This window comes from Vipera berus (genome assembly GCF_964194415.1).
Source record: "Vipera berus genome assembly, chromosome: 1".
NCBI classification, from domain to species: domain Eukaryota; kingdom Metazoa; phylum Chordata; class Lepidosauria; order Squamata; family Viperidae; genus Vipera; species Vipera berus.
In genome coordinates, this window is record NC_138202.1 from 318,858,773 (window position 1) to 318,876,944 (window position 18,172).

Here is an 18,172-nt window from a genome sequence, read left to right on the forward strand (position 1 = left end):
AATTGTGACTTATGTTTGGGTAATAAGATTTTATTCTTAAAGTCACAGAGAATCAAGTTATGACATATGTAGAACTGGACATTTGGCTAGTAGTTCCACATTAATATGGCAATTCAATCTGTAATTTAAAGTTCTTTAGCACATGTTGCAATATACTATCAACTTTTCTCTAGAGCCGTTCTGACTCCAAAGGCTTTGTTTTAAAAGCTAAAGCATTAATTAAATATCTAAAAAAAATAGGGATAAAATTTCAAGGACCCAGACTCTAATTAGAATTAAATATAGTAAATTCTATAATTAATCTTATATCAAGCCTTTCAGATCCCCTCCTTTTTTACAAGGCAGCAGAGTCTTAATAACCCACATAAAATATCCCAAATGCCAATTAGAGATTTGCAGTGCTGGATTTGTGTTTGTTTTTGGTGCTCTTAGGGGCCTAGAGGCTCAAGAAAGCAATACAACGTAATAGTGGAATATTTATCTAAAATGCTTGTAGCTGCAATAGCTATTGATTTAGGATTTCATACAGGGTTCGAGTAGATGGCATACTTGGTGGAAGGCATAAAAAGCAATAAAGATTCCCGTGACATCTCAAAAATGAAGGCTTTCATTGTGATAAATCTCAGGAGGTGGGAGCAATTGGTTTATCTTCTTTGGGTTCAGAAACTAAACAGGTTTGGGTCTGGTTAATACTTTAATGGGAGAATCCCAAAGAATCCTAAGCCTATAGGCATACTGGAAATAAAAACAAATAAAAACATACTGGAAATAAATAAAAAAATAAGTAAAAACAAGGCTCTGGAAGAAAATACTGTAATGTATTTGTGCCAAGGAAATTTTATCTATATATCTACCTAGAAACAATGAGTTAAGCTTGATTAGAAGGCATCTTTATTTTCCTTTGTTACTATAGCATACAATGAAGAAATTTAATGCTATAATAAATCTCTTAGTCTTAAACTTGCTGCAAGTTTTGTTTTGTTGCAATGACTAACATGTTAACTGATGTTTCAGAAGTTATATTTGAAATGTGATAAATATCTCGAGGACTGAAAAAATAAACCCATCTGGGCAATAGATGATTATAAATTTTACTTTTAAAATCTAAATTGAAATAGTCCTACAAGGTAGGTATTTGGTGGATCTCTCTACAGTTGAGATATTCCTCAGTTGGGAGAGTGCCACAGGAGAAGGTTGTTCCTGAGGAACTATAGCTCTAATTCTAGAAGATGATTACCATGTTTCCTCGAAAATAAGACCCGGTCTTTTTTTTTTTGCCTCCAAAAGAGGCACCACGTCTTATTTTTTTTGGGGGGAGGTGTCTTTTCCATGGTCTCACCTTATGGCAGCAACGACAGCCCCACCCAGCTGGCCCACTTCGTCTGTGGCTGCTCGCCGCTACTCGAGCACATCGCCCCTGGCCTCCATTTTGCCGCCAGAGGTTTCAGGAAATGCCTCTGCAGCTGAGAATGGAGCTCTGGATTGACATGTATGCCATCAGAGGCCTTCCGGAAAGGCCTCTGCAGCCGAGAATCAAGCTATGGATTGAATCTATAGCTCGGTTGTCAGCTGCAGAGGCCTTTGCAGGCATTCCTTCTTATACGGTATCCCAAAGCTACGAAGGGTTTTTGAAGGTCAAAATCACAGGTGCTACTAGCCAGAGAATTACTAACATTTATTAATAATGATCTTATTCAGTGTTATTTCATGAGTACATTGCAAAGCTTTTTTGATCAGTGTTTGGATTTGTAATATTTGGAGAGTGTTATATAATATAGGTGGGTATTCCACAGGGCAACCTTCTTCAACATCACGCCCTCTGGATGTATTGGGACACTTCTCAGGCAGCATTGTCAATAGCCACGTTGTAGCATACTATATAGTACTTTATCTTTGCAGTCCAAATCTTTGTATTCTGAAGCAGTTATAGCAAACCTGTAAAATAAACCAGACTGACTATATTACAGATGGGAACAGATAAAATATTACTTGTATAATGCACTCCCACTGAACCCAGGGCAGAAAGATGACTTAGAAAATTATGAAACATTTCACCATTAAGTCAGGGCTGATTTCAAAATTTTCTGTTTTATCAACACATGAGAGGTGTCAAAGAAATACCGTATTTTTCCGTCTATAAGACGCACCCTTGTATAAGACGCTCTGGCATGCGAGTTTCTCCGTGCCAATCAGCTGTTCAGCGGAGCACCAAACAGCTGAGCTGGCAAATCCGGAAGTTCAGCCAGCCGACGATCTTGCCCCCTCCTCCCTCCCGTTAGTGGCAAGTCCACAGGGGCTTGACACCTGCACCAGGTGGCACGGCAACCCACATAGGCATGCCCTGGGCCGCGGAGTTTACCATTATTTTTTTGTGTATAAGACGCTGCACTTGTATAAGACGCACCTGATTTTTGAACAGAGTGTTTGCAGGAAAAAATAGTGTCTTATACACAGAAAAATACAGTAAGTTGAAGGTTTCAGAGAATTAACTGATGAGTATTTATAGCCTATCCTAAGGACCTAGGAGTTGCATGTATAATAACAGATCATTTGTCAGGAACAATGCTGCTAAGGAAAGTGTGTTGTAAGTTGAAAAGCTTGAAGTTAGCTGTCTTGCAAAAGAAAGGAAATTTAAACTATTGAGGTCAAACAATCTGATCTGTAAAATCACAAGTCAGTCTTTTGATGACCGAGATTTCCTGTACAGTTCTAGAGTACAGCTCAGAGGTGCCCAGACACTTATTTGTCATAAGGTTTTTTTTGGCTTGAGGCTATATGACATTTTCATAGCCTTATGGACATCTCTTACTAATTATTCTTGTTTCTATAACAAAATTAGGGATTTTTAAGTATCAACTCATGTAGTGGGAAAACAGAAATATTTGCACTTAATTGCATACCTCAGAAAAGTAGTTGTTTTAGGATATCATATCAAACTTCATTAGACCTTCTGCTAAAGTTACTCTGACATATATGATGCCAGACTTCTCAATTTGATGACCACTGGAAGCCATAGACTACATATTGAGGAAGGCTGTAAGCAGAAGGATTTCTAACATGCTGCTGTTCATCTTAGTGCAAGACATTCAAGACAGAGGAAACTTGTTAATGCTTAAGGTAGAGATTGAGGACATATGGCCCTTTAGTAATAAATATTTCTTTGCATGAGTGTGCATAGTAAACAGGAATTAGAACAATTTCTGAGGAAGATGCATGTATCAAAGCGTGCCATAATGTAATTTATTTGATTTTAGCTTAGTATAGTTTAAGATACTGCAAATGTTGCATAGTTACAATTCAGTATCTCTCAGTCTCGGCCACACTGACATGGGATGTTGGAAATTGTAATTTAGCAATCTCTGGATGGTCACAGATTGCTTTCATCAGTGCTTTGAGCTGAAATGAGTATCTGGCCTTATCTATGGTAAGTGAAACTCATTATCTGATGTTTAAATTAGGAATCAGTAGTAAATAGTCTTTCCTAATTTTCAAATGCTTTCAGAAGAGTAAATTCTCCCTCTCCCTTCAAATTTTTAATGTATAAACATTCACAGTGGTGATGTTTTCTGCCCTGTTGTTTTTGTATTATGTCTCCTAAGAATATCTCTGCTTCTCATTTCATCAGATGTCATGAATTTCATGGTGAAGTAATCTTTTAATTGCTTACGGCTGTACGGTAATCCCTGATCCCTGATATCAACAAGACAAATTGAGACTGAAGATGATACTATTGCCTGGACTGCTCACATGGAAAGCTTAATCAATTGGGGGGGGGTTGTCATATAATGAACCCCATCGTGTTATTGAGAGCAAACAAAATTTATTCAGGGTAACTCTTCTTGAAGAGGTGTAGACTTTCAGTTTTTTGAGTGGTAATTTCTGTAGAACAATGCTTTCTATTCTATTTTTGATGCTGAGAAATATTTGGTAGTTTTCCATTATTTTCTTCTTACCGTCTGACAATGGAATGTGGCAATTGAGTATGTTCAGTCCTCTCTGGAATGTTCTGTTCCTCCAACCTTATCTATAGAAGTTCTCTTTGTTAATGTCAGTTTGCCCCAGCTGTTGACACCTTTGTCCAATGAATGGAAGGTCCTGTTTCAGTTGCTTAAAAATTGTAATTCAGCAGATTCATGTCTTGAGTTATGTTTGTTTCTAATTTTATATATTGATCCAATGGGGCTGTCCCTTCTTTGCCATATTTCTTTAGAGGAATCCATAATTCCTTAGAGTTTAGGATTTAGGGAAGGTGCTGAAGAAAAGAGGTGAGATCTATTCTACTGTCAGATGATGTTCCCATCTGCAGATGAACTTTGTAGAATAAAACTCTTCCACTACTTTTTTGAGAACACAAAATTGGTTATGGCTGATATGGCAGATACTAATTTGTAATGTTTATTACATTTATTAATTATTACTTATATTGAAAAAATAGTGTTTGCGTGTGTCAGTTCACACATATACAGATGCACATCCAAAAAACCCAGCAAACTATTGTATTTGAAAATGCCCCAAATATCCTATTTTTTTAGATTGATGAAAACTGGAAAATAAAGAATGTGAATCTGAAATTATTAATGTTGTAGTAAATAAAATGTACCTTTGCTTATTTAAATATTGAAACATTATCTAGAAGAAAACATTTTTAAAAATTGTGTGGCATCAACTAGATGACTGCAGACTCTATAAGAATCTAGCTTGTTTTTTTTTTTTAAAAAAAATCAGCTATCATAAAAATAGTCTCTTCAGAAAAAATGGTTTTGAATAAGAAGTGTGATTTCCTAATTCTGTAGAATTATTTCTTCCATAGTTACAAAACATTTTTAAGGAATAAACTTCTACTAACACAATTATTTGGGGCACTGACTTGAGGATATTATTCCATATTTTCAAAGAAGAAAGGTCTTCTACTGGAATAGAATTGAAAGTGGGGATTCAAGAATGGGTTGGTGGGAAGAAAAACACCTTTAATCTCCCAAATAGATTTCTCTTAGATTTTAACATTTTTCTGAGGCTTTTTTCTTTAATTTTTAATGAAATCAAATTATGACTAGTATATATTATAAGTGCAAAGCATTATGTTCATTGCTTCCAATTTTGCTCAATTGTGCATCTGTAAATGTGTTCTATTTAGTTTGAACTTTGTAGAATGCTTTAGGATTGACTTGCAGATTTTTAAAACAAGCAAGAGAAATCATGTATTTCATGCTTTGTTTGTTTTGGAAATGTTATTATAACTTCAGTTCAGAAGATGTTATCAAAATATGTAAGATGTAAGAATATACATCTATATCACTGACCAGTTTTGGATACAGCAGTTTGGGACTGTGAATGAAATGTGTGTGGGTGGATAAATATGTGCATGCATACACATGTATGCACAAAAGTTCATTTTGTTGCTAGGTCTGCTGCTTTATAGTTTGAAATATTCAAGGCTCTGTGGAGCAAAAAATAGCCACTTGCACATACACTTGCTGGTCAAGGAATCCTTATTTCATTCTGCAGCTGACTAGCTCCTATTTCTAGGAAGTGGGTGGAAAATGCCACTCTTTAGCAGACATAGCATTCTATCATCAGTTCCTACAGAGGCAATTTTTCTTTTCTGTTACCCAAATAAAGTACGGTAGAATTAAGGATTTTTTTTAGCTTTTCTTGATTGTATAAGAAAACCTATAATACATTTCGAGGTGGAATTAAAAATTAAAAGTCTGCAGTGGTCCACAAGAACAAAACTTCAAAAACTACTTGGGTGTTACTTTTTGAGGAATCGATCAATATGTCACAAACTAGTGAACAAAATGGTTCCCTAAAATTCATCAGTAGGCTAGTTGGTACTCAACAAGTGCAGAGTGAGGGGAGGAAAATAATAATATGCAAGGATTTGGCCAGATGTCGTGACTGTGAGGTCTATACTTTAGATTGCATCTCAAAATTCAAATTGCAGACATGCATTTCTAGGTTGTGTTCAAGTTTATAGAAGTGCTTTCAGATAACCAATACCCTGTTATGTTTCCTAAATTGTATAATTTGGGGTATGATCAGCTTCTATTTGAATTGTTTGTCCACTCCTTCCTCCTTGATATATATTTTTTGCAGAAAAATCTGTTAGCGGTGAACAGAATAACTGCAAAATATGTGGGTTAGGAAAACTCCGATTTAAAAATGCCCTAGAACCAGGAATCAGTCAACTCACTGCTACTGGTCTTATTATTTTCATAAGTAGTTTACATTAATTTGAAAACCATTTTTGTGATAAACTGTAAAGACAGAAACACTTAAAAAGAGTTGTCAATATGAAATTGGTGGAAAACATGGATTTTTTTAAAGAAATATATCAGCCAGGCAGATTACAGTATGAATTCTGTGTTTCATTACAGAGTCATCAACATACCAATAAGATATAAACTTGTGTGATCTGCGCTAGGAAATTTGGGGTTCAGTAAAGGAAAATCAAGTGACCAAGAAGGACATTTTGTAAACTGGAAAAGATTCATCAGGAATTATTTAGTGCACATGAAGATGCAATAACTATGAATAATTAGTCCGCTTTGGTTACACAATTAAGTCTCTAAAGCCACTTGCAGGAGGTTGAATATCTACAAGGCTTTAGCTCAAGTGCATGTTTTCAATACACAGACTGTAGAAGTAAATAATAATAATAATAATAATAATAATAATAATAATAATAATAATAATTAGTAGTAGTAGTAGTAGTAGTTGTTGTTGTTGTTGTTTAGGGAGTTCCCTATGCTTAGGAAATAAATTGCTTACATGACCACCGTGTTCTTGAGCTGATTAACTCATACAGGAGGGTTGTTTGGAAGCACAAACTATGGCTCAATGTATGAAATACTGCTAGTACAAACTGGACTTTGAATATGATATCTGAATTATTTTTTCATCGGATGATTAGAAAGCAGGCCTGCACACAAGGGAAAAGGACATTGATAAATTAAAAATAATTGCAGTTCGCAAAGGAATAGCTGTTTGGTGGCTAGCAGGGCAGCAGCGGAGACAGAGCTAGTGGTGTCAGTGAGGCATTGGAAGTGCCTGGCAGCAGTTTTTTTGGGGTGGTGACATTTGGCAGTGATGAATTTAGAGAATGGAACAGGCTGGTGAAGTTCTTCGCAGGCTGCATGTTCTGCCGTACTTACGCTATGGCTCTCAAAAGAAAAATAAATTACCCCCAATAATAAAGTAGAATGATCTTATGTTCCATTGCATAATCCAGAGCTTTTTTGTTATAAATTGTTTAATGTAGGAGTGTTGTGCATGTTATTTTTGTAGGCGTGTATGTTGAGATTATTACAGTCCATTTTCTTCTTTTTTAGACTTGCCATAGTCTCCAACTTTGTCTTTATTTGAGTTGCAGCTTTAAAATTTTTGCATTCATTGTGTTTTACCTGTAGAAGATTATATACTCTTTATTCTCCCTGGCCTTTCTGCAACACATCAAAAAGCAATTTTAAAGCACTCAACTTCAGAATACCATAAAAAGAGAGGGGTTGGATGAATCATCTTCTGGGAGATTTTGCAGGTCCTCATTACTGAGATGTGCTGTGGAAAGAGATTATAATGTGGATCCAGGACAGGGACTGTACCTCTCTTAAGCCGGCAATTTTGAGTATAGAGGAGTGTTTCCACGTACCATTTTTAGCAGCACTAATGTCTACCCTTCAGCACAGGCTGGCTGGCTTTTTTCACCAGCTTTGACCAATTGCTATTTTTGGTTCTATTTCTAAAAACAGATGGTTCTGATTGAGAACCTTTGTTCCCTACAATTCATTCCTACAATTCTAAGCAATAGATGGTTGGCAGTTCAGCAATTACAAAATCTAGAGACGTTTCTCAAGAGTGTGAAGCCTTATGTAATTTTTAATAAGATGTGCCCAACCCAATGTGTTGATCCTTTGACTTTTCGAAGACATTACCATGGTATAAAATAACACATTTAGAACATTGAAAGAAACAGGAGGGGAAAGGAGAGATTTTTATCATTTGGTGTGGGTTGGAAGGGGATGGAAACAAGGTTGTAACCATTCATTCATTCTTTTAGACAGGTTCTTAATTTAACACCAGCCACACTTTTCAGAGAATATAACCAACTATTCTGTACTGACTCATGGAATGATCATTCTATTGACTGATTGGTACCTTCTGGAATATTGAAAAAGTTTTTCTCTATGCTGTTTCTTCGTTGTCCTGTGGAAGTCTTGGATAATTAGACATATGCCAAGACCCTACCTTTCCAGGGAAGCCACTGTCAATCCCTAGTTTATCCTAGCTGTATGCCTTCCATTTTACAAATTTTGCCTGCTGTCTCTTCTAAGTAGGCAAGTAGAAGGTTTATGGAAGATATTTTGTCTATTCTATCTGAACCTAAAACTAAGATAATCTCTGTTTGCTGTTCCTTATATTCTGTCTACCCTGAAACTTATTTTAGGGGCTCTAGAACTCTATTTCATACTGCAGAATTTCTGGAAATTATAGTTCCAATGCATCTGAAATTTGCAAAAGTGAGGAAAAGTAGTATAAGAAATGTAATTCAGCCTTTTTCCTAATCACCCTAATTATTTTATTTATTTATTTATTTATTTTATTATATTTATATATTAAGAATTGTATTACAATACTGTAACACAAAATAAAAGCAGAAGCCTAAAAACAGGAAGAAAGAAAAGAAATTGGAATTCTAGAATTGGTGCCTAACAATGAAGGGTATCTTTAAAAACGTTTAGTTTAGTTGCTTTTTTCCACATTAACCAACATAATTCATTTGTATTTTTCTAGAGTATACAGGAACTCTTAAAAGACCTCAGGAAAAGGATGTGTATGAATGTGCATCTATCTATTTGAATATTAAGAAATTATTTTTTCTGTGTTTCATCGTCATCCTTCCATATTAAGAATGAAGGACCTCCCCCAAAAATGAAAAAAAAATGGAATTCACATTAATCAGTAGTCAGATTCAATTGGGAACAATACAGTTAGTTTTGAATGTCTGCAAATTAGTTTTGAATGTCTGCAAAATAAAGGAACTATTTACCATTGCAGTAGTTAGTGATAACACAGTCATCTTTGCATAGCTAAGTTAATTGCTTTAGTGACCCAAATGAACAAATAGCTTTAACTGTTTCACACTGGGATCTTGCTTTAAAAAATGTCTAAAGAGAATGGAAATAGGGAACCAAAGGCAGTGAAAGCTGTTGGGAAACACAGAATGTTTGGGTGAGTGTGTGTGGGTGGGTGGGGGTACCTTCAAGGCAGTGTTGACTCATGCTGATTGCCTGGACAAGTAACTTGAACGGAGACGGCAACAGCAGCGACATGACACCAGGGACTCCCATACCTCTGGGAGGCCACGCTCCGGACGGTCCCCAACCAATAGGGGCCTATGGAGTTGCTGCCGGGAACAACGCCCAGAGGATCAGGGAGGGAACTGTTTGGGCGGCTGAACCACCAGAGCTGACGCCAATTAAGGAATCCCTCCACCTTGCCTTCTGCCCACTCTCAACCACCCTTGCCCATTCTCTCCCCACAGGACATAACGGGCCTGGGTGCAAGCCACGGTGGCAGAGTGGCTTGGCCTTACACCTGCAACCCCATAGAGGTGAGAGCTCTATGGGGTATGCTTCACCCAGAGTACGTTCTGGACCACCCCCGGAAGCAGAGACACAACCCATCGTGAGAGGATGAGGAGTGGCCTGCTTCTGGGGGTTCGCCCGGCCAAGTGGCAGTGGCAGGGCGACGATCCAGAAACGCACCTACCCGACTCGACCCTCCTGCAAACTCACCATCCAGGGGACTGCCTTCCCGGAACCCCTTGTGACTATGCTCGTTCAATACTCCAGCACAGTACTACACGCCCTCAGGGGTTCCCCACTCTCCTGGGTGCGACCCGCCTGCACCACATCCAATCTCGATGACGGGCCCAACCACTGGGCCTCTGAGAGATGGCCGGGCAGGGTCAGGGGCCTCCAGCATAAGCCCAACAAGAGGCCCCTGATTAAGTTCTTAGTTAAGTTTTTTGTGGGGTTAGGGAGGGGGGAGGGAGAAGACTATGGTTGCACGGGAAAGGCACGCCTTCCACCCACCATAACACATGCCAGGCCCACGACCATTCGCGACGGTGTACAACGAGGACCAGTCGCCGATAATACCCAGTGGCGTACTGACAAACATCCCATTCCCAGGATGGTGGGGAATGGCAGAAGGTGCACAGACAGAGGGCCGTATCGTCACCGGGAGTGTCATCTCCGCTCTGTACAAGCGGTGAGACGCTCCGACCCTCTGTACTCCCCCGGAGGACCCGGGAGCGAAGGTGTGCACCCTCCCATGCTAAGGCTGGTCTACCTGAATGCAAGGTCCGTAGCTAACAAAGCTCACCTCATTCGTGACCTAGTGGAGAGCGAGCATGCGGACCTGGCTTGCATCACGGAAACCTGGCTGGGCCCAGAGGGTGGTGTCCCTCTGGTTGACCTCTGCCCGCCAGGTTTCCAGGTGCTGCACCAGCCTCGGGCCCATGGGAGGGGCGGGGGAGTGGCAGTTATCATCAGGGAATCCCTTAGCCCGCGAGAGACCACCGTCCCTCAGATGGTCGGGTGTGAGTCTCTCCTACTGAGATACGGCCCAGGGGCGCAGTTGGGCCTGCTGCTGGCGTACCTACCACCTAATCGTGCAGCGGCGGCCCTGCCCGAGCTACTCGATGCCCTCTCAGGGTTGGTGGTTGAATTCCCAAGACTCATGGTCTTGGGCGACTTTAATCTACCGTCCCTGGGAGGATCGTCCGAACTGGCTCGGGAGTTCATGGCTTCCATGGCGGCCATGGACCTGTCGCAAATAATTTCTGGACCGACTCATGAGAGAGGCCACACCCCAGACTTGGTGTTCTTGTCTGGACGGTGGCGTGATGATATCGGTGGGGGTGCCACAACTGTTACGCCCCTGTCATGGACCGATCACCACCTCTTGCGGCTAGACTTCCCCCTTGCCACCCCCCACCGTGGGTGCATGGTGCCAGTCAGATGGTACCGCCCTAGGCGCCTAATGGACCCTGATAAGTTCCAGGCAGCGCTTAGGGACACACATGCACTCCCTGCTCACAGCTCGGCAGATGCCTTAGTGGAAGCCTGGGAAAAGGCAGCCACGGAGGCTCTGGACCGAGTTGTACCCTTGCGGCCTCTGACCCGGCGCAGATCCCAGCGAGCCCCATGGTTCACCGAGGAGCTCCGGGAGATGAAGCGTCGGAGACGGGGCCTAGAGAGCCGTTGGAGATCCAGTCGATCCGAATCCGACCGATTGCGACTAAGAATCCTCACCAGGTCTTATCTCGCTGCGATAAGGGTGGCAAAATCCAACTACTTTTCCACCCTCATCGCGTCCGCAGATAATCGCCCGGCTGCCTTGTTCAGGGTAACTCGCTCCCTATTAAACCAAGAGGTGAGGGAGGAACCCTTGCAGGGTCGAGCCGAGGAATTCGGTCAATATCTGCTGGATAAAATTGCTCGGATTCGAACTGGCCTGGACTCCAACTGGGCTGAGATGGAAGAACAAGACATGGACAGTCTTGTCGACGTCATCTGGGAGGAATTTGATCCTGTAACTCCTAAGGAAGTGGACAGGATTATGAGAAGGCTGAGCGCCTCCACATGCTTACTGGACCCGTGCCCTTCCTGGCTGGCCTATGCAGCTCGAGAGGGGACATGAGGCTGGTTCCTAGCGGTCATCTCTGCTTCTCTGAGTGAGGGCCACTTCCCCACCGCCTTGAAGGAGGCGGTGGTGAGACCTCTCCTCAAGAAGCCCACCTTGGACCCATCCTCTTTGAATAACTTTCGTCCTGTCTCCAATCTTCGCTTCCTTGCGAAGGTTGTTGAGAGCGTGGTGGCGCACCAACTTCCTCAGATCCTGGATGAAGCGGTTTATCTAGACCCGTACCAATCGGGTTTCAGGCCGGGCTACAGCACGGAGACGGCATTGGTCGCTCTGATGAATGATCTCTGGAGAGCCCGGGACAGGGGCCATTCCTCTGTCCTAGTCTTATTAGACCTCTCGGCGGCTTTCGATACCATCGACCATGGTATCTTGCTGCGACGCCTCAGGGGACTGGGAGTGGGAGGCACGGTTCTGCGTTGGTTCTCCTCCTTTCTCCAGGGTCGCTCGCAGTCGGTGCTGACAGGGGGACAGAGGTCGACCCCGAGGCCTCTCGCTTGCGGAGTCCCTCAGGGGTCGGTCCTCTCGCCTCTCCTGTTCAACATCTACATGAAACCGCTGGGTGAGATCATTCGCAGCTTTGGAGTAGGGTACCATCAGTATGCTGATGACACCCAGCTTTTTATCTCAACTCCAAACAATATCAGTGATGCCCTCGACGTGATGTCCCGCTGCCTGAAAGCGGTCCGGGAATGGATGGGGAGGAACAGGCTTCAACTGAACCCGGACAAGACTGAATGGCTGTACGTACCGGCAAGCCAGGATATTCAGAACGTCCCATTGCTTAACATCGGGGACAAGTTACTACCCCCTGTTGATAGGGCCCGCAACCTGGGTGTCCTCCTAGACTCGCAGCTCTCCCTGGAAGATCACATAGGAGCTGTGACCAAGGGGGCCTTCTCCCGGGTTCGACTAGTTCACCAACTACGGCCTTATCTGGACCTGGATTCCTTACGTACAGTCACCCATGCCCTTGTGACCTCTCGCCTAGACTACTGTAACGCTCTCTACATGGGGCTGCCCTTGAGATCCACTCGGAAGCTTCAACTGGTGCAAAGTGCAGCGGCACGGACACTCTTGGGAGCCTCCCGATACTCCCATATCACACCTCTCCTCCGTGCGCTGCACTGGCTTCCGGTTGCCTTCCGTGTGAAGTTCAAGGTGCTAACAATGACATACAAAGCCCTACATGGCATGGGTCCGGACTACCTACGGGAGCACCTTCTGCCAATGTCAGCACCCCACCGTCCTGTGCGCTCCCACAGAGAGGGCCTCCTCAGGGTGCCACCGCTCAAGGAATGTCGGCTGGTGGCCCCCAGGGGGAGGGCATTCTCAGTGGGTGCGCCAGCCCTCTGGAACAGCTTACCAACCGAAATCCGGATGGCCCCCGACCTCCGCACCTTCCGACGCGACGTAAAAACTTTCCTGTTCCAGCAGTCCGGCCTGGCATGATAGCTTTAATTGGGGTCACAGTTTTGTTTTTACTATTGTTTTTTATTGTTTTTTATTGTTCAATCTGTATACCTTCCTTCCTCTGTACACCGCCCCGAGTCCCTCGGGAGAAGGGCGGTTTATAAAAACAAATAAATAAATAAATAAACTGCAGTTTTCTTGACAAGATTTTTCAGAAGTGGTTTGTCTTCTTCCTAAGGCTGAGAGAGAATTACTAGCCCAAGGTCACCCAGCAGGCCTGGTGCCTTAACCACTACACCAAACTGACTCTACACATATACGCCATACTTAGGACACTAGGTCCTAGGACCTTTCTATGGCATGTATCAGTTCCACTCCTGAAACAAAATTTAAGAATTATAAAATCCATGAAGAATTTCAGAATAATCAGATTTTGGAAATCTCCTAGGTCAATATCTGACTTGTTGCTATCATTCTGAAAATGTGACTTTTTAAACAAGGTGCAGGAACCAGTCTTATAACAAAGCTATTAGAACATGGAGATTAAAGAATCTGAGGGGTCCTTGCTGCTCTCTCAGCTTGGTTGTTTTGTTGCAGATGTTTCATTACCCAGACTAGGTAATATCATCAGTACTAAATAGTTTGGATAATGAAACATCTGCAACAAAACAACCAAACTCAAAAGAGTACCAAGGACCCCTCATTTCAGCCCTGAGCTACAAATATTGTCCTTTATCGATTAAAATAACTCTTTTAATTGCCAAGTGGTCATGATATTCTGGCAAACTGTCTTCCAAATCTCAGCATGTTTGCCCTTTTCTGATATATACAGAGAAAATAATGAGTTCTATGTTTTTTTTACAGAAAGTCTTTATGTGGTATGCTTAATGGCTATGAGAGATTATTTGAACCTTATGATGCTATGGGTGTTTTGTCCAAGCTAACATTGGAAGTTGCAAGACAGCTTTTAAAAGTAAACATGTTGAAGCACATACTTAAAGGCAAAAGCATATATAGTTTAAAATATAGCTAGGTGTTACAACCTAAGCATTTTCTGGGTTCCTTGTTACTTCCCAGCAAGTGGCAACAACTGGCTGATTATGTCTAGGAAGTTAAGCAGGGTTCAGCTAGGGGAGTATTTGGATGAGGGAATTCTAACGACAGTATATTAGAGCTGTTGAACAAACTGGAAAAGTAGGTAAAAATAAACATCCTGGAAGCCAGTAGTAGCTACTTACTTTTATGCATTATTGTCAAAAGAATTATGTAGAACTATCCATGAAGTGACCAGAAGAAATACAACTTGAAGGAGACATAACTGAGTTTTTCAGATTTCCTGTTGTTTGAAAATTCAGAAATAACAGTACATTATATGTTACCAAACAGCTATCCAGTTTTCATTTAAATATGAACCGTACATGTTGGTATATAACAAAATATGAAATAAATTTTCTGTTCAAATTCCGTATCTCCAATACCTGCTTCCTCTTCCTTTCTATGTGGATTTTGCTGTGGATACAACAACAACAAAGCTGGAAGAGACCTTGGAGGTCATCTAGTCCAACCCCCTGCTCAGGCAGGAAACCCTATGCCCATCGAGCACTGGACCTAGAACAGAGCCCTGGGGCACCCCACTACACACTTCCCTCCATGTAGATGCAGTTCCATTGAGGACCACACGCTGAGTACGGCCGGTCAGCCAGCTACAAATCCATCTGGTAGTGATGCTGTCTAACCCACATTTTTCTATCTAATGGTAAGTGAGCACCTGTCACCGTAGATGAGTTCAAATCATTAGGACCAGGTGGCCTACACCCCAAGGTTCTGAAGGAACTGGCAGATGTGATCTCAGAAGCACTGAACTATATCTTTCAAAGATCCTGGAGCACTGGGGAACTACCAGAGGAATGGAAAAGAGCTGATGTAGTTCCCATCTTCAAAAAAGGGAAAAAAATCCATCCAGGAAACTACAGACCTATCAGCCTGACCTCAATACCTGGGAAGATTCTGGAAAAGATAATCCAGCAATGAATCAGCGAACCGCTAGAGCAGACTTGTCAAACACAAGGCCCGGGGGCTGGATGTGGCCCACGAAGTGGTTTCATGTGGCCCGCGAAGCCATCCTGGAAACAGTAAGGGAACGGCCCCCGCTGTCTTGGCCCCAGCCCAGGCTGGCCAGGAGCCAATGTACAATTTCATGGTGGTCATCTATGCTGAAATACATTCAGTCTTAGCTCCACAAGGCCATCTGGCAAAAGTGAGGGACCGGCCCGTGCTGTGTCGGCACTGCCCCCTCGGCGCATGCTGGGGAGGTTTCACCCTTTGTGAGGAATTAAGAAATGCACCATTGCCTGGAAGTGGCCAGCACATGGCTCTGCCTACTTCGGGCAGGCTAGGGGTTGGGCAGCATTGTGCTTCTCTTCAGATTCATGCCACCCGGCTCAGCCTCTCGGCACTGTGAGTAGAGCACCCCGCTACCTGCCAAAACCTTGGGGTGTAGGCCACCTGGTCCTAATGATTTGAACTCATCTACGGTGGACAGGTGCTCACTTACCATTATGTTGCCTATCTTGTGTTTCTAATCTGTCTTTTACGGTACTGTTTTTGATAGGTTGAGCTGTTTTTTCCCTTTGTGTAAATACGGATGCAAAAAACGAATTGTGTAGTTCTGCTTTCTTCCTGTCACCTTCTAGCCATTTTCTCCCACTAATCAACCAATCATTGCCTTAATTTTTTTTCTTGTTTTTTACATGTTGAAAGAAGCTTTTTTTGTTATTTTTTACTTTTGTTGCAAGCCTTAGTTCATTTTGAGCCTTAGCTTTCCTCACTTCATCTTTGCAGCCTTGGGCTATTTGCTGATATTCTGCCTTAATTATGTACCCCTCTTCCACATTTTATACTTGTCCTTTTTGTCAAAGAGTTCTTTATGCAGCCATACTGGTTTCTTTTGAGAGCTGTTATTTTTCTTCTTCGTTGGTATTGCGCTTTTATAATCTCACTTTTCAAAATTTCCCAAGCTTCTTGAGTTGTTTTCCCCTTGAGGATTCTCATCCATGGAATCCTTCCCAAGCTGTCTCTAAGTTTATTGAAATTAGCTCTCTTAAAGTCCAAGACTCTAGTTTGACTATGTTCTATTGCTTATGCTTTCATAATGTTGAATTCCAATATTGCATGATCACTCCCCCCCCAAGGTTCCTATGGCTTCAACACCTTCTATCATTTCATCTCTTTCACTATCCCAGGACCACGTGAAATGAAAGTGAAAAATACCTATCCCACATATCTCCAGAGTGGTCTGGAGTGCACTTTATCCCTTTCCCCAATTCCCCAGCTTTTTCCTTCTCCTGCACCATTTAAGGATGGTCTGATATATTCTAGGTAATTTTCCTCAGAAAGACAGATGACATATACTGAGCTGATCTATGCACAGGTGCTTCCCTATGTAATATTTCTACTTCTACTTAGAAGAACAGTATTGAGTAGTTTATCATTTTTCTCTTATGAATTTGTTTTGGAAAAACGGATGAATTAAGTATGGGGGACTATGGGAGGATGGGTTCCAACAGAGAAACACCATCATTTTGGGTTTGATACAGGATGAGTGAACTGTAAATACTTTGTCTTCAAACATCCCGGCTTGGTACTGCAATGTGATGTTGGACTTGGGTTGTAGTGATTGGACTAGGGCAGGGGTATCAAACTGCTGGCCCACGGGCCAGTTGCATCATGTGGAGGCTGCGCGCACCCCAGCTCTGGCAATGCAAAAAAAGTTGTGATACATCGTGACACGTCACGTGACACAGCGAGTTTGACATCCATGGACTAGAGGAAGTTAAGCAGTGATGTTTTTTCATATCTTGTGATTTTAAAAAAATATTGATAATACTGTGGATTGGAATGGAACTTTCTACTTCAAAGCATGTGCTTTATCAGAGTTCTTTGCCAGTTTAGGATTACCATACTTCCTCCACAGAATTAATAAATTCTTCCATAGAATTATGTGTTTCAGATATCTAGTGGCATTGAGAAAATTCAATACAAATCAGGCTACACACTGATTTCCAGAATTGTGACTGAGGAGACAACTATTTAATCCTTTTGATTTTTAAAACAACCTCCCTATATTGGAGCACAGTTTAATTTTTTCCCCTGAGAAAAAACAGGGGTATAGATTGAAATTCACTGAGCAGTTTGTCATTGTTTCTGTAGGCTTTTTTGGCTCTCAGTTATTGATTGTAGTTTCTGGGTGAGTATAATATTCTATGGGATCATACTTGGAAGACCATGTAGCTGCAGTGATAAAAATGGATGCTGCTTTACCCAGGTAAAAGCTAGTATTCATATTTCCCCAACAACTTGCATGTGTGTTTTATCAGCAGAGGAATTTGACATTATGTACCAGGGCTTTTCAACCTTTTCACCCATTGTACCACTTTTAGGATAAGGCAATGTCTAAGTACCACCAGTCACCCAGCAAGGTGTCAAAAACTTGACCAAAAAAAAGGAAAAAAATGATAAAGTACAGGTAGTCCTGGACTTACAACAATTCGCTTAGTGACTGTTCAAAGTTACGACAGCACTGAAAAAAGTGACTTATGACCATTTTTCACAATTATGACCATTGCAGCATCCACAGGGTCATGTGATTTACATTTGGATGCTTGGCAATCGATTCATATTTATGATGGTCACATTGTTCCAGGGTCATGTGATTGCCTTTTGCAACCTTCTGACAAGGAAAGTTAGTGGGGAAACCAGATTCACTTAACAACCATGTTACTAATTTAATTTATTTCTCTCCCTCTCTCCCCCTCTCTCTTTCTCTCTCTCCCTTTCTTTCTCTCTCCTTCTCTCTCTGTCTCTCTCCCTCACTCTATTTCTCTCTTTTCCCTTTCTCTATTTCTCCCTTTCTCTCTCTCCCTCTATTTCCCTCCCTTTTCTTCCTTCTCTCTCTCTCTCTCCCTCTCTCTCTCTTTCTCTCCCTCTCTATTTCTCTCTTTCCCTCTTTCTCCTTTCTCTCCCTCTATTTTCCTCCCTCTTTCTTTCTCCT

The 18,172-nt window shown here is 41.9% G+C and overlaps 2 protein-coding genes across 5 annotated transcripts in view; one reads left to right on the top strand and one right to left on the bottom strand.

Annotated features, from left to right (window-relative positions):
- Nucleotides 1-18,172, top strand: part of RHOQ (ras homolog family member Q) — a 34,859-nt gene that overhangs the window by 3,284 nt on the left and 13,403 nt on the right. The gene's annotated exons all lie outside the window — the stretch shown is intronic.
- The window catches only part of PIGF (phosphatidylinositol glycan anchor biosynthesis class F), a 55,652-nt gene continuing 39,138 nt past the window's right edge, over nt 1,659-18,172 (bottom strand). The window contains exons 6-8 of one of the 4 annotated variants that reach the window (XR_014024517.1): nt 14,361-14,458; nt 6,772-6,922; nt 1,659-1,935 (exon numbers count right to left, since the gene is read on the bottom strand). Coding sequence is in view for 1 of the 4 variants with exons in the window: in XM_081312952.1 (XP_081169078.1) it covers nt 1,888-1,935 (48 nt within the window). In the remaining 3 variants the exon portion in view is untranslated. Of the gene's footprint in view, nt 1,936-6,771; nt 6,923-7,489; nt 7,558-14,360; nt 14,459-18,172 lie in introns of all 4 variants that reach the window. The other 3 variants (XR_014024518.1, XR_014024516.1, XM_081312952.1) reach the window with 3 other exon arrangements.